A 27796-nucleotide genomic window follows, 5' to 3' on the forward strand; every position below is an offset into this window, starting at 1 on the left:
TTGTGAATGGTTGGATTTCATCCCTGGTCCCTTCAGAGCTTCTGAGCAATCAGAGGGTCATTTGAAGAGCATTTCTCACATCCTGTATATAAAAAATAAGGCCTATGGTTACTTCAGCAGCAACTGCAGAGTAGGATGGTGAGGTCTGTCAGGGAGATTCACAGGTACAGCCACATGGGGCAGTCACCACTAATATCAGCTGGATGTTTGTGCAGTGGGACCAGATACACACCTAGGGTTTTGTTAGCTGCTGCAGCTGGTTTTGTAGGTAACTTTTGATTTTGTTACGCTCCATGTGCTCCTATCTGAAAGCATGAGAGGATGCCCAGCCTGTACCAAAGAGATTCATTCTTGGAAGCATTTCTAGTCTGTGGTCAGCTGTGGGTGAGCAGGGAGAAGGACCTGCCTCCAGGTGCAGCCCCAGCAATGCCCAAGGAGCTCCTCACACAGTGCCAGCAGCAGCAGGGCTGAAACGGGGCAACTGCAGGACCAGCCCCTGGCTTGGGCAGCTCCCTGACATCCCTTACAGTAGGTTCCTACTCGTGTGTAGATCTTCAAAATAAATAAAAATAAACATTTTTTTTGTGTGTGTATGTGTGTTTAAATCCCATTGTTCCTCAAAGTGCTTCTTATCTTGATCTCTGGTTTTTCTCTCCTAAGACATTGGCCTGTTGCTTTCTGATCTGGTGCAGATGGGTCCAGCCACATTTTAGGGTCAGACTCTTAAATTTTAGAGTTATCACAGCTACAAATTAATCTCAGCCTGGCCAAAATACGATTAAAAGTGTATAAAAATAATTCAAAGGGCTTATGTGCAGGTGGAGCAGGGTCCATAGGGATGCCAAAGTGGGTGTGCATGCTGCAGCATCATTAGAGCCACCGCAGCCTTCCCCTGCCTTGCCTGGGTTTTCGGATGCCCAGTGTGGGTGTGATGGCCTCCCAGAAGCCTGTGAAAGCAGTGGGGTTCCTTGAAATAGACTATTTAAAAATGGAAACAATGGAAACAAAGCTCATAGCAACCTGCTGAGGCAGTTCTCTAAGCTGACAAACAGTGTAGGCGTGTTGCAGCCTCCTTTTTCCATGAATGAAATCTGTTGGCAGGTACAGGGCTGCTGGAAAGAGCAGGGATGTGACAGCAAGAAAAAGACTCAAAAGCTTTATTTTTATCAACGGCTGAATTATCTCCTTTGCAGTCCTCTCTCTGGCCCTGGTCTTCCTTTTTGGTCTGCCATGGCTCCATCCTCTGCCCCTGGTTGGGGAGCAGGATGGGGCCACAAGCTCTGAGAGGTGAGAGCCACGGGGGGGCTCGGTGCAATGGGAGGGAACTGGGCACACCAGCTTATGCAGGGGAGCTGCTGGTGGAGCACAAATACATCATTCATACAGGCTCAGAGTCCTTCCTCTGAACACTTGGTCCTGAAAGCCCTGGCCGGAGGGAAGTGGAGCATGTTGCTCTGCTAAAATCTGCACAATGAGAGGTAATAAGGGTGGTTGGGCAGAGCCCTGGCAGGAGGGACAGCTGAGAGGCTGATATCCCTTCTGTGGTGGCACCCTGGTTGCCAGGGATGCCTTCACGTCCACGCACATTATTTGGTAATTATGCTTAGTAGACCATGGGGGACAGTTAGGGAAGCTTAAACATGTGGCAGCTTCCACGACATCATCACCGTGAGCACCAGCGAGGCTGGGATTGAAGCTCTGGGAAGGGTTAGCACAGAGCAGTCACAAGCAGCCTCCCCAGGGCAGGGAGCAAAGAAGAGGATCCCCTCCTGCAGCAGGTGAAGCTTTGTGCTGAGGGTGATCCTGCAGGCCGCCTTTTCTCCCATGTTTTCAGCAGACTGGAGCACTGGCGGGGTCCCTGCAGAGCCAGCAGCTCCTGCTGTGCCTCAGCTCACATCATGGGGAGGTCAGTGGGTGTGCTGCGAGGTGCATGGCAGGGCAGGAGGCAGCAGCCGGCCTGTGCTCAGGCATCTTGAACTCCTGCTGCAGGAAGGTTTTGTCACCCACTCCAGCTGCTGTGGGTTGTGGCCGTGTCCCTGTTCCTTCCAAGTGGTCCCTGTGTTGTGCTGATGCTCTGGTGCAGCCTGAGAGGTTGTTTAACCTCAGCCTGGGGCCCGTTGTCAGCCCAGTTGCTGATCAGGAACCCAGGGCAGAACAGTCACTGATTATTGAGGGGGGTTCCTGCAACTGGTGCGGGCTGGAGCTGGCAGGGAGGAGGAGGAGGAAGGGCCGTGGGATGTGGTGCTACACCAGCTGCATGGGATGGATGAGTGTGAAGAGTTCATGCTGCTGACTGGAGTGTGCTTATTGCCACATTTTATTGGAAATTGGGGCTGCTGGCTTGGGCTTTGGTTTGCTGGTGCAGCCAGAGGGGTCTGAGGGGAGCTCGGCAGGGGTGTGTGTGGCTGGAGGGGCTCTAAAAAATCAGTGTAAGGCTGCCTCTGAGCATCCCAGCGTGGAGAACCGAGCACGTTTTGCTGATCGTTACAGGTGAGTGTAAAGCAATAGGGCAAGGTCCTTATTTTCGAATGTTAGCTGTGTTTATTATGAATATTGTGTACCAAATGATCTTTACTTCATTGTTTGGGGAATTGAGAGCCATAACAGCACACGGTGAAACATTGCACAGGCGAGCTTTGCGGATTGCGTTTTCCAAGGCACACCAGAGCACTTTGTTGGATGGCTGCCCTGTGATTTGCTGTCGCCAGGGCTGTGTCTCGTGGTGGATGGCAGGGGGAAGGACCTCTGGCTGCTACCCTGTGTAAGGGAGCGTTCCCTGCGCAGAGCAGTGTGTGCAAAACAGAGATTCACATTACTTACAAGTATTCTTCAAATAGCAACTCAGAATTGCCTTGGAAACCATTTCAGAGCCTGAAATTGCTGATGTGGGGTGGATTATTCTAGAGAAAAAGTGAAAAGAAGTTAGAGTATCTTAGATATTTGTGGAGTTTTCTCCTTACTTCTCTGGGTAGCCGGGTATGCTTGTCCTTCTGTCTGAACTCTTAGTGGTATGCGACCTGCAAGCTTTGCATTTATAAAAGGTAGCAAAGGGAAAACTCCGTCTGTACTGATGTGAGTGTTGCTGGCAGGGTAAGACTGAAGATGCTGAAGGTTTTAGGCTTTCTTCTATGCGGTCTGCTGATGTCACCACAAAATTCAAATGCAGAAAGCAATGTCGTCTCTCAAGAAGCATATGAGAGGGTGAGTAAAACCTCTCCAGTTTCATCCCAGCCATTCTGCACACTCTATAAGCATTTCTGTGTCTGTTTCCTCAGTGCTGTCTGTATGTTCTATTAAAGCCCTCAGTCATTCAAAATGCCTTCTGTTTTGGAAAACTAAGCTAGCCTTGTCTGTAGCCTCCCACCTCCTGAGCCCTGCTGAGTTTTGAAAGCCTCAGTTTTTCCATCTCTCCCCCAGTATCAGCTATTTTTGAGCTGGAGTCCACTTGAATTAAACCCAGAAACGTCTCCCTCCACCCCTAATAAACCAAGAAAGCTCTTTGCTCCCTTGAGTGCACCTGCATGCTTCTGGGCATCTAAATTCTACTGCAAGCAGCTTCTGCTGAACGTGCAGCACCTGCACAGTGCTTCATTGGGATGCTGCCCCCTGTGAGGGGCGAAGTGAGAAAATGACAGCTCAGATGCTCTTCCTACAGTTAGAGGTCAGCATCCAGGGCGCTAGCCTCATAATGGCAGCACCTTTCTTTACAGCTTGTGGAGATTCAAGGAATAGCCTTTGAAATGAGCAAATTCACATCTGCAGACTTAAAGGTAGACTCAGCACCGATCAAAGGGTTTGACAAACAGAATGAAGGCTTCTGCACGATTCTTTGTCCTGAGAGGCCCAACTGTAGACTAGGCAGTGTAAGAATTATAGCAACAACGGTGGCTGCAGGAGGAACATGGGTGGTAACTAAAGGTGTGTGAAGTACACCCATTGCAGCCTGCCTACAGCATCAACAGGGTAACTGAGGGGGAGAGAGGCTTTTGCAAATTACTTTAAGCTGAGGCCCACTCTACAAGGGATTATCTGAAGAGAAATGACAAGACAGAATGACACCAAAAGCATTCTTTTTTTGTCTATTGTTTGACAAGAAAAGATGCAGGCTTGGACCTTGCAGAAGCCAGCCTCACTTTTCTCCATCCTCTCTCTGCATTTCACTTCCTGCCAGGCCTATTTAAGGACAGTTCCTCCTCCTATTCTGCGCATTTAACTGTTTTTTTTTTTTTTTTTTGTATTATTGTTCATGTTTGTAAAAGCGTATAAAGAGATCTGCAGGAGATGCTTTGCTAGATACTCTGATACTAAATTCATCTTTTCATTTTTTCTTGTCTCATTTCACAGGTTGTACATCATGGATCTTACAATTCTTCCTGTAAAGTGCATCCCTGGAGTTGGGGTCAAGGTGTTTTTCCCTGCTCTTCTCGGTATCTTTGGTACTTAGTGAGTGTTGGCTGTGAAGGCTCTTGTGGAGTGTGAATTTCTTTGAGCAGCATATGAAAAGTATAATGGAGACTTCTGCGTGGGCAAAAGGAGAGAGGGAGAAGGAATGAATTTTTTTCTAAAGAAACGTTGCAGAAATACAACATTATTCCCAGGTTCCTTGTAGAAATCTGTGCAGAGTCCCCAAACATGGTAGATGATGAAGGGCCAAGAAGGCTTCCCAAGGATGCTGGACACTGTTATCACCATGCAGCTGTGTGCCAGACTCTCAGAAGCTCCCGGACTCCTGGTGTGTGCACTAGCAAAGAGGCAGTGCTCGGTAGGTGTGCTCAGTGTGGCTTTGTCTGCTGAGGTTTGCATTGCTTCCTCTTCACACGAGAGGAACGCGGTGCATTTGCTTGCTAAGACTGCCCTCTCCTGAGGCAGCAGCTCGGAGGCAGCACTTAAAAACATGAAACTGGGTTCAAATCATCTCCTGATGATCAGCACTCTCATTTTTCTCACTGCTTTTGTCTGACAATGGTTTGTTTTGTTTCATAACAGTTTCATTTTGTCTGCAGCAATATTGACGTAAGCATAGAAGCCACAATAAGAAACAGCATCCTGTTTGAGTTAAAAAACAAACAAACAAACCAAAACAACCAAACAAAAACTCAACAAGGCACAGCTCATTTCTGATTATGTTCCCTAGAACCATATGAGAGAGAGAAAAATGAGAGCTTTTCTCACTCGGCTCCTCCAGGTGTAGGCAGGGAGTGTGTATTTTGTGAGTCTTTTTTACAAAGCCACTCTGCTGAAGCAGAGCAGAACCACGTTTTTCTCTTCCTGACCATGAGTGGAGATGTCGGCTCTCCAGGGCTGCAGCAAATGGCTCCCTGCAGGAGCAGGGAGTGAACAGTAGCTTCGTTACCCCTTCAAGCCTTCTGAGCAGTGTGCACCATCCTTCCGTGACCCATCTCCGCAGGAGGAGATCAGCTGCTCAGTTCTGCAGTGCTAACGAATAATGGCATCTCTGAAACGATGTGTGACAGCACGGGGGGATTCTGCCACCTCTAAAGGGAAAAGCAATCCAGACCTGTTTTTTCCCTGACTTATGCTTAGATCTCTGTGCCTGGAATGGAATAACTTTCTCTTGTGTTTCAGACAGCTAAAATACTTTCAAGTTGCTTTTCCATTGGATGTAGGAGATTGCTGCACCATGTAAGTTGTAAGTGATGCTCCTGAGATACAGAGAGGGTCTGTATCTCAAGATGTGTGCAGTTTGTAAAGTATTTTATTTTTGGAGAAGCTATGTTGATTGGGAGTTGAGCCTGCTCTTTTAAATTAGACTGAGGCATTCTTAAAAAAAAAAAAAAGTATCTCATATATACCAAGCAGACTTGTTCTGACACCTCGTTAAGTTAATTTAGGTGGTTTAATACAGTTCGGCAGCAGCTTAAAATCACAGTCTTCCATCTGATCTGATACATTGATTATACTGGTGTTTTGTTTGTAAACCTCCTTCTGTTTCTGTGCAGCTGTAATTGCATTCGAGAAAGGGAAAATTATATATGTGCCCAAACCACCCAAAGTGCATAATTGCTCTGCTGAAATACCTCTAGAGGTAAGTGCAAGCTGAGATCATTACTGAGACTGAAGTTTCTCAACTCTTTTTTCTTGGTGGTTTCTGGGCTGTTTTGGAGCTTCTTCCTCCTGCAACACGAATCAGGAACAACTGGCAGAAACACTGCTGTGCCATTCAGCTGCCAGGATCCACTTGGATTCATGGAGAATGGCTCTGCTGCTCTTACTGGCATCATTTCCTCGTTGAGATCTATGTAATTACAGGCTTTCTCCAATAGTAAATGTGTGGTACCATCTTTGTTTTCAGACAATATGAGGCCAGCAATGGGAAGAGGATTCCCCTTCCATCTCTGCCAGCCAGCCCTGAGGTGATGCCGGCAACGAAAGGCACAACCGAAACCACTGGGGAGAAAACATTTACCAGTATTCTCTCCTGAGTGGTCTCTGGGAGACCCGAGACCACCCCTTCCACCCATGACACAGTGAGTGCGGTGACTGCACAGGCTGCTTGGCTTTCCGTTGTGTGTCTCTTGCCACAGGATTTTGGACCAGTGCAGCAAGCTGCTAAGTACCTGCTTCTGCCTCCTGGTTTTATTGGGCCAGCAGCATTCCAGTGCTTATTGCTTCTTCATTAAACTTGTGTTTCCAGGCACTAAATTATTTGCATAAAGTCTCTGATTTTCTGGAGTTGCAGCTTTGAACACCTGTGCAGCTGCTGCAGAGTTCAGGGAGTGTATTGCAAAGCTATCCATTCTAATTTAGGTTTCTATATATTCCTCAATTGCCTTGAAAGGGCTTGGAAGCAGCTGCTGAAAAGCCATAGAAAACCTGATTGAGGAAGAAAAACAGACTTGGTTGTATAATAAACACACAGGCTCCTTCCATCCGCACTGATAAGAACAAAAAGCACTGCATGGGGGGGTTGGTTGGGTACTGGTGGGACGTGGTGGCGGTCCTGTTACCAGCATGTCCCCAAAAGCTCCACGTGGCTGTGGGAAGCGGTGTCTCCCCACCCTGCCCCTCAGAGAGGAGGCAGCCTGTGTGCAAATCTTTAATCTTTGAGACAAGCTGGCAGTGACAGCTGACGTTTGGCTTGATGTCAAACAGCTCACAGAGGCTCACGCTGCAGAGATGGCCCTCAGCGATGCCGCTGTGTCTGAGGTGAGCCCAGCTTAAATCCATGGGGGTCGTTTCCCTGCTGCATCCCAAACCTCATCATTTAACCTACTGCCAAGCAGACCTCGATTCCCCCAGCACCAATTCCTCTGGGGCTGGCATGGGGGACAAACCCGTGGCAATGCCATGTGATGCCCAAACAGCTTCCACGCCGGTTCTTGCTAGCATGGCAGTGAGGTGCAAAACCTTCCAGTAGAGATCCGCTTCCTACTCGATGACAAGGCGTAGGATTTCAGCAACGCATTCTTTTGGTTTTCTTGTGAAGTCGTTTCTGCTTTTCAGATCAAACTTCAAGAACCCTTGAGAGCTTTTGTTCTGGAAGTTATAATAAATGAAATCAATTCTAAGTCCACAGGGACGTTTTCTTCCCTGATGTCTTGTTAGTCAAATCCAAAGTATATAAGCCAAGAGTAGTGTGTGTTTTTTTTTTCCCCCTCCTTTCTGTTTGATTTATTTATTTATTTTTGTTTGTTTGTTTGTTTTTCCCACTGGAGCAATTTAAGAGTCTGTTCTTCCCTGAATCAATTGCATATTCTACACGTGTTAATTCATAAAAGGCAAGCTGGGTCTTAGGAATCTTGTATATAAACAACCATGAGCCTGGGTCTTAGACTATGATGTTTATATGCTAAAGCAATGTGTATATATATTCTACAAAGCTGTAGGTGTCTGGGGGACTGAACAGTAAAATCCAAAAGTCCTAATGCGTGTTTCTGCATACACCTGACTTAGGTTTGTTTATCTCCAGATGCACGCACCAAATCCATCTGTTCCTTCACATCGTAATAAAATAATTATAGTAAAAATCAAGCAAAGGCTGCATGTTGGCACTGGAGAAGTTTTCCTGTATTGTAAATGAACTTAATCTTTCACAAATACAAAATAATTTTTTTTTAAATATCTGTGCTAAACCTTTCAGGTACTTCTCTTTGCCCCTCATCCTGGCTCTGGGCAAACCTCAATGAGGAGATCAGGCAGGCCAAGTGTGATCTCTGTGCGTGTTTATTCAGCGTGCCCAAAGCTGGAAAAATCACAGTGCTGAGGATGTCAGGGCTGGTACCCCATACAGGTGAGCCCCCTGGGATACAGGGCAAGTCTCCTGTCCCACTGGTGCCTTCCCTACCAGCTATGAGTGTGCAGAGGCTTTTCTGACCACCTTGCCTTTTGGGATACCTTTCCAGGGGAAATTGTGCAGAGCCCAATACCTCTGAGGAGGGTCTCCTGCCCCTAAGCTGCTGCTGGCCCCCTGTGTTTGCTGCCAGCAGGATTTGTGGGCAGGTGCTGCTGTCCTCGGACGTGTCCTGCATGTTGCAGGCAGGACATGCCTCGGGGGAGCCTCTCCTGGCTGATTTTGCCTTTGCACAGTGCGTGTGCCCCAGCGTGAGCTCTGCCACTTGTGCGAGGACCTAGAATTAAACAGGACCACACCCCTCCAAGGCTAGAAACAGTGTTTTGGAAATACCCATTTCCTGAGGGCTTTAAATCAAATTCTGGCTAGACATAGCTGCTCTGATTTAAGGCTTGCCTGGGTGTATCAGGACAAGGTGGATCCATCCGGTTGTGCTCTGACACAGCCACCTGCCCAGGCTAGACAGCACCAGCCAGACTCAGAAGTGTTTACTTGCATTTACGTGGGCCTTGAAAGGTTTCTTAAATTCCGTGAAGTTAATACAATGGAAAATGGATTTTTTCTGCCCACCTAAGCAAGCCTTTAGTGATTAATGCTGTAAAGTAAAAACAACAGCAACAAATTCAGTTTTACAATGTGCTGTGTATTCCAGGTCTATGAGGAATGCTTGCTTTGTAAAACAATTTTTTCCTCCTCCCAATGCACTTTCAAAAAATATTTTATTTCCATAAAATCCCCTTGTCTCCATAAGCTGTGTGTTGATACTAATAGGATGCATAGCTTCATAATTCTTTGTCTCTTCTTGCGCTGGTATAAGGCTAAGCCCTATCACAGAGCAGATATGTTTTACTAGCAAAGACACTTAGCAGAAGAGAGGGTTCACCCTTTGTTTGCAAAATTAGTTGAGAATTTTTCATCTGTTCATCTCCTAGTCCTGCATTGTGTGCCGTAACTACAGCACAAAAAAAGAAAATCTGATGTACAGGATGAGTCGCTTGCTGTCGTGTCTCTGATGCTGAACAGAAGAGAGGCCGTCATGAATATATTTTAATTAATGTGATTATTTATTCTAAATCTTTGATTATTTTAATTGGGGAAGTGGAGGGGGGGGGGATCCTGCATCTGCATATGAGTTACAGATATAGAAATAAGGAGGTACAGATAAGAAATACGGAGGATCTAAACAGTCTCTGTGTTAAAAGAATGCATTCTACTTAGTGCTGCTTTTCCAAATCAGTGTCATCTTTGGTGATGTGCTTTGGGAAAGTCTGGAACATTAATTATTGCTCTTGCTTTCTGTTAATTGCTGGGAATAGATGCCTACACTTTACCAGCACTTTCCTTGTGGTCTTTTCTCCCAGCAGCAGGTTCATAGCTGCAACACCTCCCCGTCCATCTTGCTGGGTGGGAAGGAAGAATCCCAGCTTGGCCCACCCTGTGCTGACCCCGTGGCTCTCTGGCTCGTGGTCTGTGCTCGGCGTGGATCCTGGCTGGCACACTTGACTCAGTGCAATGTGAGTCAGCTTTCGGGATCTCATCCCTTGTTACCGGGGCTAAATGCACGACTAAAGGTTTTATTTGAATGAGAAATTTCAGAGGGCCTGCTCCCAGCCACAGCAAAGCACGCCGCTACTTGGAAATAAAGGTATGCTGTGAGTCAGGATATCCTTCCTGCTCGTGAAGCTATCCAGAAACCGCAGATACGGATTATATGACTTGAATGCTATGCTATTTATGATGTGTGTTCAGTCACCTAAATCACATTGGCACTGTTTGAGCTTTGCCTGGATAATTGATTCAAATGTAAATTGAATGAATAAATCCTTTACAGCTAAAATATGCTCCCTTTTTATCTTGATTCTTTTTCTTCTTTCTGTTGAATGGCATAGAAAATAGGTAGTTATAATCTCATAAATAGATTTTTGACTACTTTTCTAGGAGGGCAGGTAAAATGAGGTCTGTATGATCTATTTTGAAATGCTTTACTCTTTTGTTTATCGAATTGCTAACTTGCTTATAACTTGGCTTCTGTACTTCTGGTCAATAATCTGCTTGTGCAATGTTTGCGCTGCTCTTCAATGGCAAGGCCAGGTGGTTATTTATTTCTCTAAGTGCATATTAGTCAAGGGCAAAGTATCGGAGAAATCTCTTTATTTTTGCCATGGAGTGGAATATTGTTGTGAAATGCGTGCCCTGCTGGCATCAAAGGTTTATTTGGCTTGGGAATCTACACAGAGGGACTTGAACTGGCATCAGCACAAGCCTTTGTGAGTGTTTTGTGAAAGTTTTAAGCTATTTTTTTCCTGTAAGGCTTCACTGATGTTGCGTTAGAGACAGGGCTAACGTTAACTACAAGCCAACAAAAGAATGTCATTTAAGCTTCTCTCCCAGCCTGGTTATATTTAATCAGCAATTCCACAGATGGTAATTCTTGGAGCCAGTGTCTTTTCAATGAAGTCCAGTGGGCCCCTCACTCTCTTATCCCCAGCATTTCAATGATGGCATTTCTACTCCCAGATCAAGCATTTAGCTAGAGAGCAGAACCAGGCGCTTGGCATTCCTTGGGCTATAAATATTTGGGCATTTTTTTCATGCCTCGGGGTAGGAATCCCAGTGCTGTGTAGCATCCCTGTGCCCAGCTGGGCACTCGCTGCCTTGCCGGGGTTTCACTCTGCACTTGTCAGCTCTTCCTTTTGCTCTGGTCCCCACGTCAGGTATTAAAAGGATTAAAATGCCTAGGATGGCTCATCTCTACCCATACAAGACTCGATTCCTGCTGACAGCTATCACTCACAGGCCCTTCAGAGGAAGGTACCAGCACTCTGCAGCTCAGGTGGATAAGCCACTGCCTGCCCTCGCCTTTCTGGGCTCGGGAAGCCTCTGGGAGCAGGAGGCTGGTGTGGAGGTGGAGCCCATCGCACTACCCTTGAAACGTGCTGCCGGTCACTGTGTGCTTCTGTCCTCTGTGTCTGTGTAAATGTCCAGGCTGCTTTTGAATCTAATTAGCTTCTTGGCTTCGGAGATGTCCTTTGGCAGAGTATCCCGTATTTGAATCACCCATGTGGAAATGCATTTCCTCCTGCCAATTCTCTAAAAGCCCCAAATCCCTGCTTTAGCTGTTTGTGCTGCAATCCTGTTTGCTGGAGGTGTTTTTTGTGCGTGATTTCTTTTTCTGAATTTTACTTCCGTCTCTTCTTCCCTCTCTCCTTTGGTGCCAGACACTGTTTGCTCTGGGGGAACTGGTACAGCAGCCCAGTGTACTGGGGGTGAGAGTGCCCTGTCCCCCGTGTGACCGTGCTGCTGGGAGAGCTGCTGCTACCGCTTCCTAAAGCAGAGCAAGGTTCATTGGTGCCCTCCACCCTGTCCTTGCCTTCCATCCACCGGTGTACCGGAGGCCTTCAAACCCCCTGGCTTCTTCTTGCTGGACTGAAAGGGACTGATTTGCTTCTGTGTTTGTATAACAGAGGCTTGTTTGTGCCTTGTATCATCACAGCCAGATGTTGAGTATCAATATTTATAGGCTTTGCTATACAGCTTCTTGTGTGTATGTTTATGGGGGAAAAATTGCAGATAAAATGGTTCATGCCCAAACTTGCTACTGTCCAGAAACTGAATTTCTCTCTTCCTATCTCTGCACTGAGCCAGTTATGAATAGGAGATTTTGTGACTGGCTTCAGAGCCTGGCTCTGGCTATTTAGAAAACATCCATTCAATAAATCATATGGGGAGCAGCTGCCGCTCTCTGCTGAGCCAAGACACATCAGATAAAATATTGCTCATTTATTTGGTTTGGTAGAAATAAAGTTGCTGTAGTGGAACATCATTACAGGCTGTTCTTAATTCACCTCAGGGCTATTTCTAATAGCAGCACACAATTCTCCTGTGATAGTGTGAGTGAATGAGATGGGTGTTTTGATGTCAAGCTGAATGTAAGAAAGGTTTTAGGAATCAAAGCTCTGAAAAAGAAATAACTACTGTTTGTGCTCTGATACTGGAAGAGGTCCCTGTTTTATTATTAACACTATAGCTATTGAAAGTCCTGACACTTGCTCCTTGGAGATTTGAAGCAATTCAATACATGAAATACCGTTTCAGCTCAGCCTTTTACAAGTCACTGTGTTTTGGTAAAGCCGAAGGTGGCCTTGATAGCTAATGGAGACACCCAGGGCTGGCATTAAGTTAATAACACCTGATTTTCAGCTGTGTGGCAACCAGAAAGTCTGCTTCTGCCCAGCTCTTGGGTTACAGCTGCCAGCTGCTTTCATCCAAGGAAAATGGTTTATGAAAGGCTGTCCAAAGCATTTGAATGTAGGCTCACTGCTTTGCATAAATGTCATCAGCATAATATCCAGCAACGGGGCCATGGTGTCTGCAGACGTGTTGCCCACTGATCTGACAAGATGCTAGAGGCTGTTACTTAAAAAAACTAAAAGTGAAGGGGTAGGAAGACAACGGAGAGTGTTGCAATGTAGGGTTGGGTGCACATTTTCTTTGACAAGGAACAGGCATCTAATCAGGATCCTGCTTTTCTCCTTGGAAAATTGGTCTTCAAAATGTCTTGTCTTGTCTCCCCTTTGCGTCATTGCTTGGCTAAAACAAGTGAGAATTGTGTGGATCTGAAGACATTACCATATCGCAGGCAAGACAGACAACTGCTGTGATTTTGTTTGTGTTAGATCTTTAAATGTCCAATCACCTGTGTGAGACACTGGCATTTTATGCTCATTTTGGGTGTGCTGTGCTGCGGCAGAGAGCCATGTATTCTGCTTTTCCACAGAGGCGTTTCTTTGCCCTTGCTTGTCTTAATTATTCTCTATAAAATCGAGATAACTGGCGGAAAACGTATGGTTGCTCCAGCTTACGGAAAAGCAGCTCGTGTTGCTGAGAGCGATAAAGCTCATAATGCAACAGAAGCGCCTGGATTCCTCACTGCTGAATTGCATTTTCGTTGACAAAACAGATGCTCTTTGTTGGAGCTGAGGTACAGGCACTGCCCTCGCTGCCGGCGTGATTTAGTGGAGGCAGTGCTGTGACCCTGAAGCCCTGCGTATTTAATCACGAGCCTCTTAAGCGTTGGCTCTGAAGGGTGCAGCGGCGCAGGCACGCAGAGAACTCGGGGCGAGTGACAAGATGCTTGTGGTTCCTGGGCAGAAATGAGCAGCAGGCGAAAATGATTTATAATTTGCTGGTCTTATCGGAGTCCGAGCATGAACAGCATTGCTATGTTTTCCATGCAGCAATACTGCTGATGGCTGTGGTCATATTAAACATGCTCCCTCTCCTGACAGCCCAGATAGCCTCTACTTAACAATAACTTCTGCTGCAAAAGAAAAAAGTGTATGCTGAAATAGCAAAGATCGGGGAGCAGAGCTCTCTTGCTAACTGCTAGAGATGACCTTGATTCTGTGTGTGAGGGCTGCGAAGTATCATAATTCAATGAGAGTATTTATTCTGAGCTATGCTGCACAAGCTGAAAGAATCTCAGGACCTCATTTTTGTTTGAATAATTTTATATGGCAAATAGGGGAGTCAGATTTTTTTTTTTTCATTCAGGCACTCTGCTCCAAGTGAACCTCCAGAGTGCTCATCTCCTGTACATAAAAGTTTCCCAAAATACTGGTGATGAAGCTGTTTAGTTCAGCTCTATTTCCACGGTATCGGTGACTTTGTTAAACAGAAGTTCCCTGCAGACGGCTGTTGCTTTGATGCTAGTTGGTGTACGGCACATTAAAAAATCCTTAACTTGGTTTCTAAAGTCTCACTAAAAACCCTACTGGGACTTTGATGTTGAGAAGATTCCACTCAAAGTACCCAAACTCTCTGAAGCTCACCCGGCCTTATCTCGGAGGCAGACCAGCAAGTGGTTGCCTCAGGCAATAAAACACCAGTGGCAGCAAAAACCTATAGTGATTATTTATGGTCTGAGCATCTGCAGTCAGGAGAGGCTGCTGGAAATTACCAGAGCCTGGCGATGCCTTGAAGAATCCAGTTCTTTGTTTTGGAGACAATATTAACTGCTGCATGTTGTGGTTCAGCCATTTCATTCTCTAGTCCAGCTGAAATGTCTCAGCAGAGCACTGCGCAATTTCACTCACAAATTCCAGTCGGAAGCTTTGGTGCCCCCAAAGTTTAAAAAGGGTCTCTTTTGCTAAACGATGGCGTGCTAAAAGCAACCGTGGAACCCTATTAAGGTTTTAATTAGACAGCGGCACGCTTTTAACCACAGCACCTTTCTCACTGCCGTGCAGCTGAGCAGCACGGAGCTGCCACTCGGTGCCGTGGGGCTGCTCATGTGCAGCTGGCAGGATGCGGCCGCGCGTCCCTGCAGGTAGGAGCACGGTGCCCCGGCTGCGGGGCTCGTTAGTGGCTGGTGTTATTGCAGCAGTCTGTGCTGCTCCAGCACTACCCAAGTCTTGCTGTTACTATGAGAGTGAGTGAAATTGGCCTGGAACCAAATTTATTTTTTTTTAACTTCACTCAACAGTGTGAAATAAGAAGGCCTGGTGTGTGCCTCGCTCCCATGTGCTGTATTTATTTTCTAGGGCGATACTCAGTTCTTTGCAATGTCAGATACTGCATCAAATTATTTTTCGGAGTTAAGGGGGAATTAAATGTTCTCCTTTTTTTTTTGCCTATATTGCGTTTTTGTGCACAGGAATCAATTTGACCCTACTGTGAGTTGTTTTAAGAGCACTATCTTGTGCGTGCCTTTGAAATAATTTTCTGCATACCACTGCCAACCACCTCCCGTCCAGTTCCAGCTCTCACAGGGTGGACATCAGGGCCTTGGGCTCCCCGCCGTGGCTCCACACTGAGCCCTTGTACTCGTGGTTTGGGTTGGAAGGGACCTTAAAGACCATCTAATTCCAACCCCCTGCCATGGGCAGGGACCCCTCCCACCAGACCAGGTTGCTCAAAGCCCCATCCAGCCTGGCCTTGGAGACTGCCAGGGATGGGGCACCCACAGATCCTCTGGGCAGCTTCCACCAGGGCCTCAGCACCCCCTGAGGGAAGACTTCCCTCCTCTGCGCCTCCTTGTTGCCTCCTTTCAGTCCTGAGCAGGTGTTGTGAGGCTTCTGCCCTGTGAAGGACCCATGAACCAAGTGACACTGGCCTGACTATGCAAGGAAATATCATGCAAATTCAACCTCAGCCTTACTCAGGTAATTAACTCATCAGCAAGGCTCAGCACCAGGTTTGTTTAACATAAACTGGCTTTCCTGTCTCAGCAGCTTCTTTACAGCACTTGCTGTCTCCCTAGAAATAGGCATTTATTTACATACCACTGACTCCAAGCACTTGATTAGTGGTAGGGGCTGTAATTTATCCCCAGAGGAATGTCTGGACAAAGTGTGGTGCTAATTCTGCCAACTGTGCCGAAGATGTGTCCAAACCCACCATGTCAAGTCTCTGTTAAAGCTGAGAATAAGACAGAAAGCCTGAAGTCCTTACTTACAGAAGATAAGTGAGTGTAATATAAGGCTGCTGCTAATTCTTCCCCAGGATTAATAGGGACCATCAAGGACAAATTCTCTCAATATTGCTTTTCTTTTTGTAAACTGAAGCTTCCCCAAACCTGAGGCGAGATAGAAACATGACTTTGTGTCTGTGGTGCTCTCTTTCAGTCAAATGGAAATAGCTGTCTTTATTTAAAAACTCTCTTGGCACCACAGCGCTGACACTTTCTGAGAGAATGGAACGGACAGAAATCCATTTTCCAGGCTGGAAGGAAAGCAAAAAAATAAATTGGAAGAATGAAGAGTGAGGAGGAATTGAGGTGTCCTCAATGCTCGCAGCGTGAGTGATTGGAAGTGATGGTGGGAAGGCAGGTAAGTGTTCGTTTGTTTAAAATATAGGACTAGATTTGGCTTTAAGACGCGCTGCATCACTGAGAAAGCTGTGCTGCAGTGCTTCTGCTGGGGCCTATGGGCACGGGCAGCTCCCGTGTGTGCTCTCTGCTGGGGAGCCCTGCCCGTGGCCACGCTCATCCTGCATGGGGCTGGGTGGAAAAGGGTGCCCAGGAGGAGCCTGCGGATGCCAGCCCTGAGGACGTTGAGATGTGAGATGTCTGCCTGGAAAGGTGCTGAGGGCAGCACGTAGGCTTCAGTGTGGTCTCCTCTGGTGATGGACACTGCCAAAAAATTTTTCAAGACTTGGTGAAATAAGGCCAGCCGTGGGTGGTGTCGGTAGCTGGGGAGGGCTCAGCTGGAGTGAGCTTGGTGCTGCCTGGCGCAGCAGCCGGGCTCTGCAGGGTGGCTGTGCTCAGGGCCTCTTTGTGGATTTTTCTCCCTGGTGGGGCCTGATTTGCCCCACGGGTCCTTTGGGAGGTGTTGCTGTCAGCAAGGCACTGTGGGGCTCTGATGCCTCGTTAGGGCCTGAATGTGTGGCTGCAAAGCTGCCCATAACGCTCTGCCCCCGTCAGTGCGCTGCAGCTCGTCACGTAGCACCTGGCTAATGAAGCTTGTCCCTTTTTGGTGGCTGATAACGTTCAGCCTATTTTCCTTTGGTTCACATCTTGGAAGAAGAAAGTTTCCTGTCTATAAAATTCCCGGAGACGTTGTTTTGATGTTATCTCATCTCGGTGTTTTTGCCGTGTGCCCTGCTGCTCGTGCTTAGCCTCGTGGGTGCACCCAGACATTGGTGCTGCTGCTCTCGCTCCTGGCAGGCAGCTCCCAGAGCTGCTGCCCGTCAGGCTCCCTTTTTTTTCTCCTGCCATACTCTCTGCATAGTCCTTCCCCAGGATTGTTTCTGTTTCTCGAGTTCCACACGTAGGAAACTGCAAGGGTGAGTGATCAGACATGAGTGGATCTGGAAAGGATGCTTCTGACGTCTGCCCACGCATGATGTGCCCCAAGCCCCCCGTGCAGGCACTAAGCAGGGGATTGCTGCCTGTCCTGGGTCAGCGTGAGCCCAGGATTGATCTGGCAAGGCTCAGTGCCTTGTGAAGAGTGATTGGTATTAATTAGGCTGCTCTGCTCCTGTGGAGTGCCGACAATAGGAGCTGCTAAACCAAGTGTGAATCTGGCTGCGGGGCTCTGGCAGTCCTGGGCTGGAGTCCCGTCCCCTGACTGGAGGCGCCCGATCCCCTCTGCTTATACCAGGTCTCTCCAGCTCCTTTCCAGGAGTTTTCAGTTCCTGTTCTGCCAGATCTCATTGCTAGAAATTAGCTTTTGAGCCTGCCTTTAGGAGGATCAATTCATCTCAAACCAAGCAAGAAAAGAGATGAGCTTAAAAAGACAGAAGATGTCCTGTCATCCAGAATGTTTCGCTAACGCAGCTGTCCTGGTTAGAGTAATCCCGTGCATTACACCGCATTGGGGAGCTCACGGAGAGGTTGTCTCCTGCTGTTCCTCTGAGCAATTTCATAAATAGGATTGGGGAAAAAAAAAATCCACTGTGCAAGGCTGCTTGCAATGAGGCAGAGTGAATAAAGCATCAAATAACATTTCTGCATGAGTTCTTTTCCTGGTTTCTGGACTGAACTGCCACTGACCGTTGCACTGGCCAAGGTGGTGGGCCTGCAGGATTGCCATCACTGCTGTATTCCCCTGTAAAAGTGAAAGCTGGGGAGAATGATTCCTATAGGTGAACTTCAGCGATTCTGAAACCAGGCTGGAAATTCACAGCCTGGGTGCAGTCAGCGTTTAAAACTTTTTTTTTTTTTTTTTTCCTATTCCTTTCCCAGACTTTGTTCTAGCAGCCTAATTCAGATTGTTTGCTGTGTCATTTTCCTACCTTAGTGCTTTCTTCCTTTCTGCAGCGCTGTTCTCTTTAGCTGGCTGCTTTATTTTGTTGACATCAGAGAAGTTATTTTCCATTGACCTTTGAACTGAGCGATTTCATTAATGCTCAGAGCATCCATTTGGAAGCAGCCGCTCACTGGGAAGTGTCCCTGCAAGAGAACAGGTTGAACACTTGTTCAAGGCAGCTCTGTCATGGGGTGTAACTCTTGTTACCAGATTTTGTTTTTTCACCTCAAGAGAGAGGACTCATTTTATGTGTGTTCTTAATAAGGACTTTCTATTTGCCTGTTAAAGGAGTTTTATGGGCTGAGGTCACTCTTTCTTTTTATTCACCACATAACAATAAAGAAAGTTTGTGTTCCTTGTAGCCTGTAAACCTCTAGAATGCATCAAAAACATCACTTTGTCATAAAAATGTGGTAGTGTTTTTCAAACTGTGGTGGAAAAATTCTGTTTTTTTTTTTTTTTTTTTTTTTTAATGTTGCTCAACGTTTTTATTTTGAGACACGTTTGCAGTTCTCTCGATTTCTCCTTAAGCATCTGTGGCTCTTAATGCTAGAGAAAACAATATCAGCAAATTTAATCACATTTAATAAAAAATATTTGTTTAATATCACTCTGCTGAAGTACCTGCTGCTGTTTAAGCTGCTGCCTTTGAGATGCACACTCGGGGCAGACCTGAATGCCGGAGGCTTCCCATCTCTCCATTTTGGATGTTAGATTTTCCATAAGTTACCCAACATTTGTGTTGTGATAATCTCTTTTAGCATTTCTTGCAATGCTTCATTTTAATATATATTCCCTTGTCGCTGCATATCTGAACTCAGCCTTCCTCTAAGTGATATCTAAATCACTGCTGCAAGGAAAGAATGAAATATAGGTAAGTGTGAGAGAAGCAAGGGATGTGACTGAACAAGAAAAACTTGCACAGCAAGAAGGAATATCAGCGGCTGCTCTAAAATGTACTGCTTCACTTACAGCTTGTGCTCGCTGCTGGTGCCACAATGTGTGTGTGTCAGACAGGATGGCAGATGTCTGCCTCTTGCTGTAGCAATAACTGCAGATTACCTTTGTGCACACAGTCACAACACACGTGTGCAGCGGTTCGGGTGCCCACGGCACACGCAGCCGTGTGTTGGAGCCATTCGGATGGGCCCTGCTCAGCACCTGCGTGCCAGCACTGCCGCGGCCTAGTGCACGATTCACTTGGGGTGTTTGCGGTGACCACCCCACCTTGGAAGCCTGAACGAGGCTCTTAAAAAGGGAACAAAACCCACAGAAGCACCAGGCAGTGGAAGCGCGTTAGGGCAGGCAGCAGAGTTGGCCGTAACGTCGGCACGCGTCTGTTCCTGCGCCAGCCTCGTGCGCGAGCCCAGGCCGCTCGCCTCCCGTCTGTGCCAGGCGATGCTATCTGCCGCCTTTGTTCCGCCGTCCCCGGGCCGTCCCGCAGCCCCTCGCTGCCCGGGCCGTGTCTGGTTGTGCCCGCCGTGCACAGCCGAGCAGAGCCAAGCCGAACAAAGCGCCCCGATAAGATCTGCCTGGGCCTGCACAATGGAAACTCCCGCAGCACTCGGCCCAGGCCCACCTCCCGCAGGCCGAAGCTTTGCTTTGAAATGCACGTTGCTGCTGCTCTCAGCTCCTTCAGCTAGCATAAGCGTTACATGTTCAATATGATATTTATTTTTGGCTTTATACATTTCAATACAACTTTATTTTTTTTACAGCCAATTCATGTCACTCTTTACAGAAGCAATTGAAGTCAATTTGAAGCTTGGTCTTAACAAAGCCAATGTTTGTCAGGTTTCTCCGAGTTACTTTTTGTGGAGAAAATCTTTGTCTAAGGTTTCATTTGAAATGGGAATGAGCATTATAAATCCCGCAGCTCCACAGGGACTGGGAAGAGCAGATTTTGTCCCACCGTCAGCCTCCCCAAAGCCACGCAGCAGCAGCAGCAGCTCCCAGCCCTGCCTGGCCCAATGGCCCCAAGCAGCCCTCTGCAAAGCCCGGCGCTTCAGTAATTCTCATGACTTCCTAAAAAGTTTCCTCAAAACATGGAGATCCCACTGGGGCCACCATTACCAGGCACCCTTTTAAAGACAGACTGAGGGGAAAAAAACAGCTCCCAAAAAAGTGACCTGGGCCAAGAATGGAAGCAGCTGCTGGCGAAGTCAGGAGTGACGTGGTTGGGTATAAATCAACAGAGGTGGCAGCTGGGTGTTGCTTGCAAAGAGCAAGAGTTAGAGGGGTGCTTGCTCACGAGATGCAAAGGCCATGAGGAGAAGGTGTGTCTGGGAGGCTGCAAATTTTATATAAGGGCGGCTGCATCCACTGCACTTGCAGGAAAAAAGAGGAAGACCAGAGGAGCCTTGGCTGCAAGGAGAGCCGGGGCTGACCAAGCGCAGCTCCTGCTCCTGGTGGTGGGTGCAGGTAGTGGGGGCTGTGGGGCGTGGGGGGCGCATTCTTGTGGGGCCGTCCCTGTCACCCAGCTCTGCTGAGGACTTTGCTGAGCACCAGGCTGCTAATCATCTGCATCACTCTGTCCTGACATTATTAAATTGAAATTTTATAGTTATTTTTATCACTTCAGCTTTGGTTTGTTGCTTTTGAAAGTTAGAAGGAAGAGGACTAATCCTCAGTTGCTTCCCTTGGCAAAGATCCTACCAAAGAGCGTGCAACTTCATCTAACGGGTGCAGAAATAATTACTGCTTGCGCAGCGGAGCAGGGAGCTACCAGGAAGAACAGTTTGGCTCCTTGTGTGAGTGCACAGAGTATTTGGGGCAAGTCACAGGGGCAAGTGAAGGGCTTTTGTTGATCCCACTGGAAATCTGCCCACATGTGAGCTCGGGCAGGTTCCTGTCGAGGAGGGAGCTTACCCTCATAAAGACCCTGGGTTGTTTCTTGTGGGCTTCTTCCTCACCGTTCGCTCTACTGCCTCCTGTGCCAGTAGGAGACTCTCCGGAGATGAAGTTGTTGAAGCTTTTTGGAATTGTCTTTTTCTGTGGCCTGCTCTCGCCGTCCCGGGGAGTCTTGTCCGGTTTGTCCTGCGCCGTCAGCCCAGGGGCAATGCAGAAAGGTAATCAGAACAACGTGGGTCGTACTTGCTTTGAGAGCTGTGTGGGGCCTTAACATTTCTTAAAACCTCTCGACTGTCTTCATCGTTATTTTATAGTGGCAGGCTTTGCTAGAGCCTCTGACAGCCGTCACTGGGTTCATGGGGTAGGGAAATCTTCCCTCTCCAGAACTGGGACATGTTTCTGCACCAAATGGCCACGCCAAATTTTAGGATTCTGGATTCTTTCCTCTCTTTGTTTTAGTTTCTCATTTCTCATCAGAGCATATTTGTCAAATAACTGCTGTGAAGCTTAGCAACCTTCTTAATAATTGCAGTGCCCCAGCAAAAAAAGGGCAGATTGTTTCATGTTGCTTCTGTTACAAAGACAAACCAAACCAGCACCCTTTAGAAATGGGCAACAAATGATTGGAGCAGGGCTCCTGCTGCGTGCAGCAGTAGTCATTCTGCTAGTGCACAACCATCCTTAAAGTCAGGAGTGCTCCGTATTGCTACCTCTCCAGGTTAATCCATTAAAGGCAGTTCTACTTTAGTCTGTCTTATAAAATGTTTTCCCTATGTGATTTGACTGCATTGACACTGGTAATGACTTAATGAGGGGTTTTGGGGAGAGGTGGGGTGTTATGTGGTGTCTTTGCCAAGATGGAGCTGGCTGAGCGGTGAGAGGTTGTTGCCCCAGGTGCCAGCCCTCATGCAGAGATGTTTTCCAGTGCTCTCGGATGCCGTAATTCAGAACGGGCTTCTCCAGAAGCACCTGCAGGGCCTTGTGCTCCCAAACATCATGGGTGATGGGGGTCTGCTGAACTCTCCCACCAGCATCACGGGGTAAGTGGAGAGACAGGGCTTCTCCGCGAGCGCGCCTTGACCAGCCACAACGAAGCAGTAAAAACTGAGAGCTGTGGCTGGCATGACTGACCCAAGCTGCTATCCTCAGTTTATTTTGATGCTGAAATTCTGGCACAACAGGATTTTTCTGTGTCACGTGAAAGTGGGTGGTGAAGTGCGGTGCAGGCTGTGCAGCCAGATGCGGGATGATGGTTCGGATGCTGCTGTTGATATCCGAGGTGCTTGACAGCACTTAGGGAGGAAGGAGGGCACCCCAGAGAGGAAAACTTGATCTCTGTCTAAAGTTGCCTTTCACCCTAGTCTGAGTCTAGGTTGCCCTCTTAAGCCTCAGCCCCACGCTGTGTCTCGTGCAGGAGAAGCACGAGAAGCCAGCTGATCCTGGTGCCTCTGGCTGGAGGTGCCCATGGTGATGTGGGCATTGGGGTTGCTCACCGTGAAGCTGCCCAGCTATTACAGGACTTTTTAAACTTTGTGAACTTTGTGACCACTTTTGCTGTTGTTTGCAGACTGCACCTGGTCCGGGTTCGGCTCCCCAAGCTGTCAGTGGCGCTGCTGCCTGGGATCGGGGTCCAGCTGGCCATCGCTGCAAGGCTTGATCTCAGCGGCAACTGGTGAGAGCGCAGCTTCGGGGTGGTGGTGGGAAACTCCTGCCCACTGGCTTCCCAGTGCTTGGCATTCTGCATCCTTTATGGATTCCTCGGGGTTTCTTGACTATAATAAAGGCACAGAGTAGAACAGGCACCAAGGGATGGCTTGCGGCCTTTGTAATGAATGGCAGGAGATGGAGGTGCAGCTTGTTGCTGCTGGCTTTGCTGAGTTTCTCTTGTTAGCTGAACAGATTTCATCTCTCAGCCTCTCATCTGCTTTTTTCAGCTTGGTTGGCCTTCTCTCAGAACTAATTGATATCTCAGTGGATGTGACCATTACTGCAAACATTAAATGCACAAATTTCGAATTGGGCGCAGTCCAGGTCGTCATTGATGACTGCTTCTGCATTCTTGGTGCTGTAAAGATCAAGCTCCTTTCTGGGTAAGTGCCTGTGGATTTATGTTTTCCACTGCCTGTACAGCCCTGCTCTTTATCCAGTGATCTGGACAGTCTGCCAGGACACAGCCAGCGCTGAGCTGACAGAGCCAGTCCTCAGGGAAGGAATTTCTTTCCCATTGCCAAAGCCAGTCGCTTCAATGGAACATACAAAGAAAATTGGTTGTTGGAAAATGAGGGTTGATATGCCCTGTTTGCCCCTGGAAATGTTAAGATCTGAAGTATGAGGCGTAGAATCTCTTCCAATGCACTTCCTTTAGACCTAACTAGTGAACTGACATTGAAGAGAGAGGAAAAACCGGGCAGGGAGAGTGTTCCAGGAGAGCAGCACCATTTGCTTGTCCTGCTTTTATACTCTGCCTTTGGCTGCCATCACAGAAAGATGTTGGCCATGTGGGCCTTTGGGCTGACCTCTGCGGGTATGTGTAAGTGCAGGCAAATGCCCCATCTCCTGCTCAGTCTCATTAAATTCTTGGCAGAAGGAATTTGCTTACTTCCTGTACTGATGAATGCACTGTTTAAATTGGTCGTTGGAAAATATTTTCTTTAGTTGGTTTTGGATTACTCACTTTTGAGGTTCAGTGAATTTCTCCTAATTAATTTTTGCATCATTACTTTTTTGCATTATGCATTACATTTCAATCAGTGCAGCAGCTGGTTGTGCAGCAGTTGTGTAAGGGGAGCACAAACCACCCACTCCAGGGTTCATTTTTTAGGTTTTAGCAGGATTAAAGTGATGGTGTACTGGAAGTGAGCTCCTGTGGAGCAAGGGTGAGCATGTACACGTGCAGTTGACTTCATGGCAGTTCGTCAGGTGTGTCTGTGGGCAGAACTCAGGCATAGCAGTGCGATGCATTATGAATCCTGCTGTCTGCAGCTTGCAGAGTGTGTGGCTGCGTGTTCTAACTCAGTAGTCCAGAAATATATTGATTATCACGCTAAATGTCTGCACTGCCTGCAGGCAGCATGTAACCCAGAGTGTTCTATTTAGCAGCAGTGTTGAAATGTTTCACAGCAGTTTTCTCCTCTTGTTATTCCACATGTAAATTGTTTGTTTCCCATAACCAACACAGAAATATTTCACAATAACTCCACCTTCCCTAAACTACAACACTGATTTAAATGCCAGAGGGAGACAACCGAGCTCAGGATACAGTGTGAGAAACTCACTTTCATACAATATTTTCTGCACACCCCAAGTGCTGAAGCCTTCTCTTCTCACAAGTTAGCTCAATTCTCCCCTCTCATTCATTCTCTCTCTTTTTTTTTCCCTTTTCCAGATTACTGTCCCTATCAGTAAACGACTTAGTGCTGAACCAGCTGACAGCAACCCTGCCCGGTTTGGTAAGCCTGAAGACTGCCATCCTTTCACAGCTGAAATGCAGAAATATCAAGAACAACATGTTAAAAAGCCATAGTGAGCTGCAGCATCTCTGCGCTGCATTCCCACATCACCGCCGTGTGCTGCAGGCAGCCTGCTGCTGCTGGCGTGCTTCTGCCCGCAGCACGATGCCTGCCACGTTCCCCAGGTCGAAGCAATCTGCTTGGTGGGGCAACGCAGCTCCAGGGCTTCTCCACCCCCCTGAGTCCTTCTCGATGCCCCAGCTGCCACCTCATGGCCACACAGCACGGCTTCCCTGGGGTGCAGCTTAAAGCCCGGGGGTCCGTGCTGGAGGGCTGCCTGCAGGCGGCTGGCTGAGCCCTGAGCTGTCCCATTCCTGCTTTCTGTTGCAGCTGTGTCCGGTAATCGATATTATCGTCAACCTGGTGAACATCCAGTTCTTGGGCACGCTCAATGGTATGTTCCCTGTGGAGCTGTGGCTTCCTTGTGTCCTGTGTGCTATGGCCAGGGACACGTGTGTTCCCCTGCTGTCCCCGATGCACTGGGGAAGGTCAGCGCTGCCCACTGCGGGGGTTTGGATCCATACAGACTGAGCTGAGGGCCCAAGGTGCTCGCTGTTCAGAGTAAATCTCTGTCCTCCAAGTGTCTGGGACTGCTGTTGAATGTTGAATTCACATGTCAACACTTAGAGTGAATACTTCACGCCTTAGCCCTCCTTATACCACTTCTAAAGGTCACCCCTGGATTTACCTTACTATCCTTGTTGCTCTTTTTTGTCTGTTTTCTGAACTCAGGCCCCACAAAGCTGAATCTGGGGGTGTTTTCCCATTGTAGTAGCGGCGTTTTTACTGCTTGTGGGGGTGAGGTCTGCTTGGGACCTGAGGGTCGGGAGGGGTTCATGGTGCTGCTTCTCTCCTGGTGTTTAATGATCCTTTTCTCCTTGAAGCGGTGATCCCGGTCGGCACGGTGGGAACGATTCACTACCAGTTGGCCAGCCTCCCATTTACATCTGGCTTGTACCTCGGGATGGATTTAGATGTAAGTTGATGCTCGGTAACGAGACCCTGCAGGCGTGGTTGCAGCGTGGGGTCTTCCAGCACCGCACACCCAGAGCCTGTGGGAGCTGCTGTCATCCTTCTGCACAGCCAGATGGAAGAGCTGGGCTACTGACTTGTTCTGGGAGTGCTGGCTAAATGTTAGGCCAATGATAGGCAAACCCATCACGAAGTGACTGTGTGCTTCTCTTGGAGCCCTCTTTTGCTTTCTTGGCAAACCTCCCCAGTTCTGCCCGTGTGTCTGTGGTTTGCAGCCATTTGCAGACTGGGTGCTTCTGCTTTTTGCCTTTGCTGTGTAGTCGTTATGGTGGATGAATGCTAAGCCAAGCTAATGGATGTAGTTTTTACTGCTGTCTCACTGGAAAAACACCAAACCAAAGAGTACTTTCAAACAGGAGAGCTTAAATAAATGCTAGTGAGGAACACCTGGCACATACGCGGTAAGGAACAGCAAGGGCTGAATAACAAACGCTCCAGGTGGTATGACAGCAGTGCTCCTTTACTGCTTAAGTGCAGACACAGCACTGGGGTTAGTCTTTATCCTGCAGGGATGGTCAGAGTTGGTCTCCTCGGCAAACAGTGGTGCTGGTGCGAGCTTCTTGCAGTTGGAGCGATGGCTCTGACTTGGCTGAGCGCTGGGGGAACGCAGTGCTGTGACCGCACTGCTGGCAGTGCCTGTGCTGCACGGCTCGTGGTCGGAGATCGGAAGAATGAAATGGAGCAGCGAGTTGCGACATGGACACTTTGTGCTCATTAGCAGGGGTCTCAGTTATGCACTCTGGGCTTTGTCATCTCCTTTCATGTATTAAGCATTGAGAGAATGGCTCTGTGCGCGATGATCTCCTGCAGCTGCTGATGGGGGGTGTCTGTTTCAGCCTGCCCAAAGCTGCAGTCTCCTTCCTGAGGGTCTGGGCAGGCTGCAGGGCTCTGGAGGACCAGGTTAGCATTTAACATTGGTGCCACCTCCGCAGGGTGCAGTGCAGCAGGTGGGAGGCAGCATCATCCCCCACGACTCGTCCGCCTCCGCCTTGCCCCCGCTGCTGGACAGGCTGCTGGTCCTGGGGCTGCGCCAGAGCTTTCTCAACGCCATCCTGTCCCTCCTGATCCAGGTCCAGCCGCAGACATTCACCTGCACGCCAGAAGCCGTGAGTGCTGCAGTGCCATGTTCACACCAGGGGAAGGGGCTGGTGATGCGTGCCCACCCGCCCTTGGCTCTGCTCAGGGAGCAGTTCCGTGTGCCCGAGCAGGGTGCGAGGCTCTGCTGGCACTGGGCTTCATACAGGCAATGCAATTCTCTGGGTGCACATATTTTCTGTACCTCCCAGCTGTGCTTCCATGGGAAAATGTTAGGGGTCTGCATGTGGAGAGATGCTAAAAGCCTCCAGGCTGCATCTCCTCCTGCTGCTGGTGGTGCCACCTGCACGAGGGACTGGCAGTGCCTGGGAGCTGGGAAGGGCTGGAGGGGGCTGTGGGCAGTGGGTGCTGCCGTAGCATAGATGTGTGTGCAACTGGAGGCCAGTGTGGGGCTGGGGGCTCAGGACTGTCCCCAGGAACATGAACAAACCATCTGGGAGCAGGGGCATGGGGCAGAGGGGTGGGCAGTGGAACCCACTGGCACCCACCTGGGCTGTGTGTGCTTCTCTTCCCGCAGTTCTCAGGTGCCAAGCAGCTGCAAGATGCCGTCCTGACCCTCTTTCCCTCTGGGGTGAGTGACTTAGGCTGCCATGAATGCTTGCATAAGCCTTGCTGGGTCTGAGGCCACCTAGGGTGTGCCAGGGTGCTGCCTCAGGTCCTTTGCTCCTCATCCTGGTGGCACAGAGCATGCATGGAGCCGGGGGAAGGAGCTGGTGCTCTGCAGCCCAGCTTGGTGCTGGGCAGCCACCTCCATGTGCCCCCTCCCCACAGTGCTCCAGCTGCTCCATGAACTCTCCTCTGAGCATCAGGATAGAGTTGTTCGGGAAGCCACTCATCCTCTTGGAGAACAACAAAGCCACCGTCGAGCTCTCGGTGATGATCCAGGTGTTCATTAAGCGCCTGGACGGATCCATCCTCAACCTGCTGCTCCTGAAGGCCGTAAGTGGCATGTGAAGTTCTGGGGCTGCTGAGATGCACAGCCGTGTCCGTGGGCTGATCCTCTCACTGTCTGCTTGCAGGACCTCGGCCTGAACGTCCACGTGTCGATCTCTGGGAGCAGCCTGGTGCTGGCCTTGTCCCTGGGCAGGTAGCCTGTCCCCGCCGTGGCCGTGCAGGAGGCTGGGGGCAATGCTGGCTGTGGCACCCAGCCTGGGGCTTTCGTCCCTGCTGCCAAGCTCCGGCTCTCCTTTGGGGTGGAAAGGAGGGTGCCAGATGGTGGAAGGGTTTTGTGTCCTGGGGATGTACCAGTG

At 48.6% G+C, this 27796-nt stretch overlaps 1 protein-coding gene across 13 annotated transcripts in view; it reads left to right on the forward strand.

The window, feature by feature from the left end:
• Positions 1-1984: 1984 nt before the first annotated feature.
• Positions 1985-27796, forward strand: part of LOC101794408 (BPI fold-containing family B member 4) — a 29102-nt gene continuing 3290 nt past the window's right edge. Inside the window, exons 1-16 of one of the 13 annotated variants that reach the window (XM_072026398.1) lie at positions 1985-3201; positions 4345-4762; positions 6314-6488; positions 8102-9956; positions 15937-16140; positions 21003-21128; positions 21836-21950; positions 22478-22582; positions 22845-23000; positions 24296-24359; positions 24750-24813; positions 25304-25395; positions 26384-26557; positions 27064-27117; positions 27318-27485; positions 27566-27633. In XM_072026398.1, the coding sequence (XP_071882499.1) occupies positions 21017-21128; positions 21836-21950; positions 22478-22582; positions 22845-23000; positions 24296-24359; positions 24750-24813; positions 25304-25395; positions 26384-26557; positions 27064-27117; positions 27318-27485; positions 27566-27633 (1172 nt within the window). In that variant the 5' untranslated portion in view covers positions 1985-3201; positions 4345-4762; positions 6314-6488; ... (1 more) ...; positions 15937-16140; positions 21003-21016. The other 12 variants (XM_072026399.1, XM_072026397.1, XM_072026401.1 and 9 more) reach the window with 12 other exon arrangements.

Source organism: Anas platyrhynchos, chromosome 21 (genome assembly GCF_047663525.1).
Source record: "Anas platyrhynchos isolate ZD024472 breed Pekin duck chromosome 21, IASCAAS_PekinDuck_T2T, whole genome shotgun sequence".
NCBI classification, from domain to species: Eukaryota; Metazoa; Chordata; class Aves; order Anseriformes; family Anatidae; genus Anas; species Anas platyrhynchos.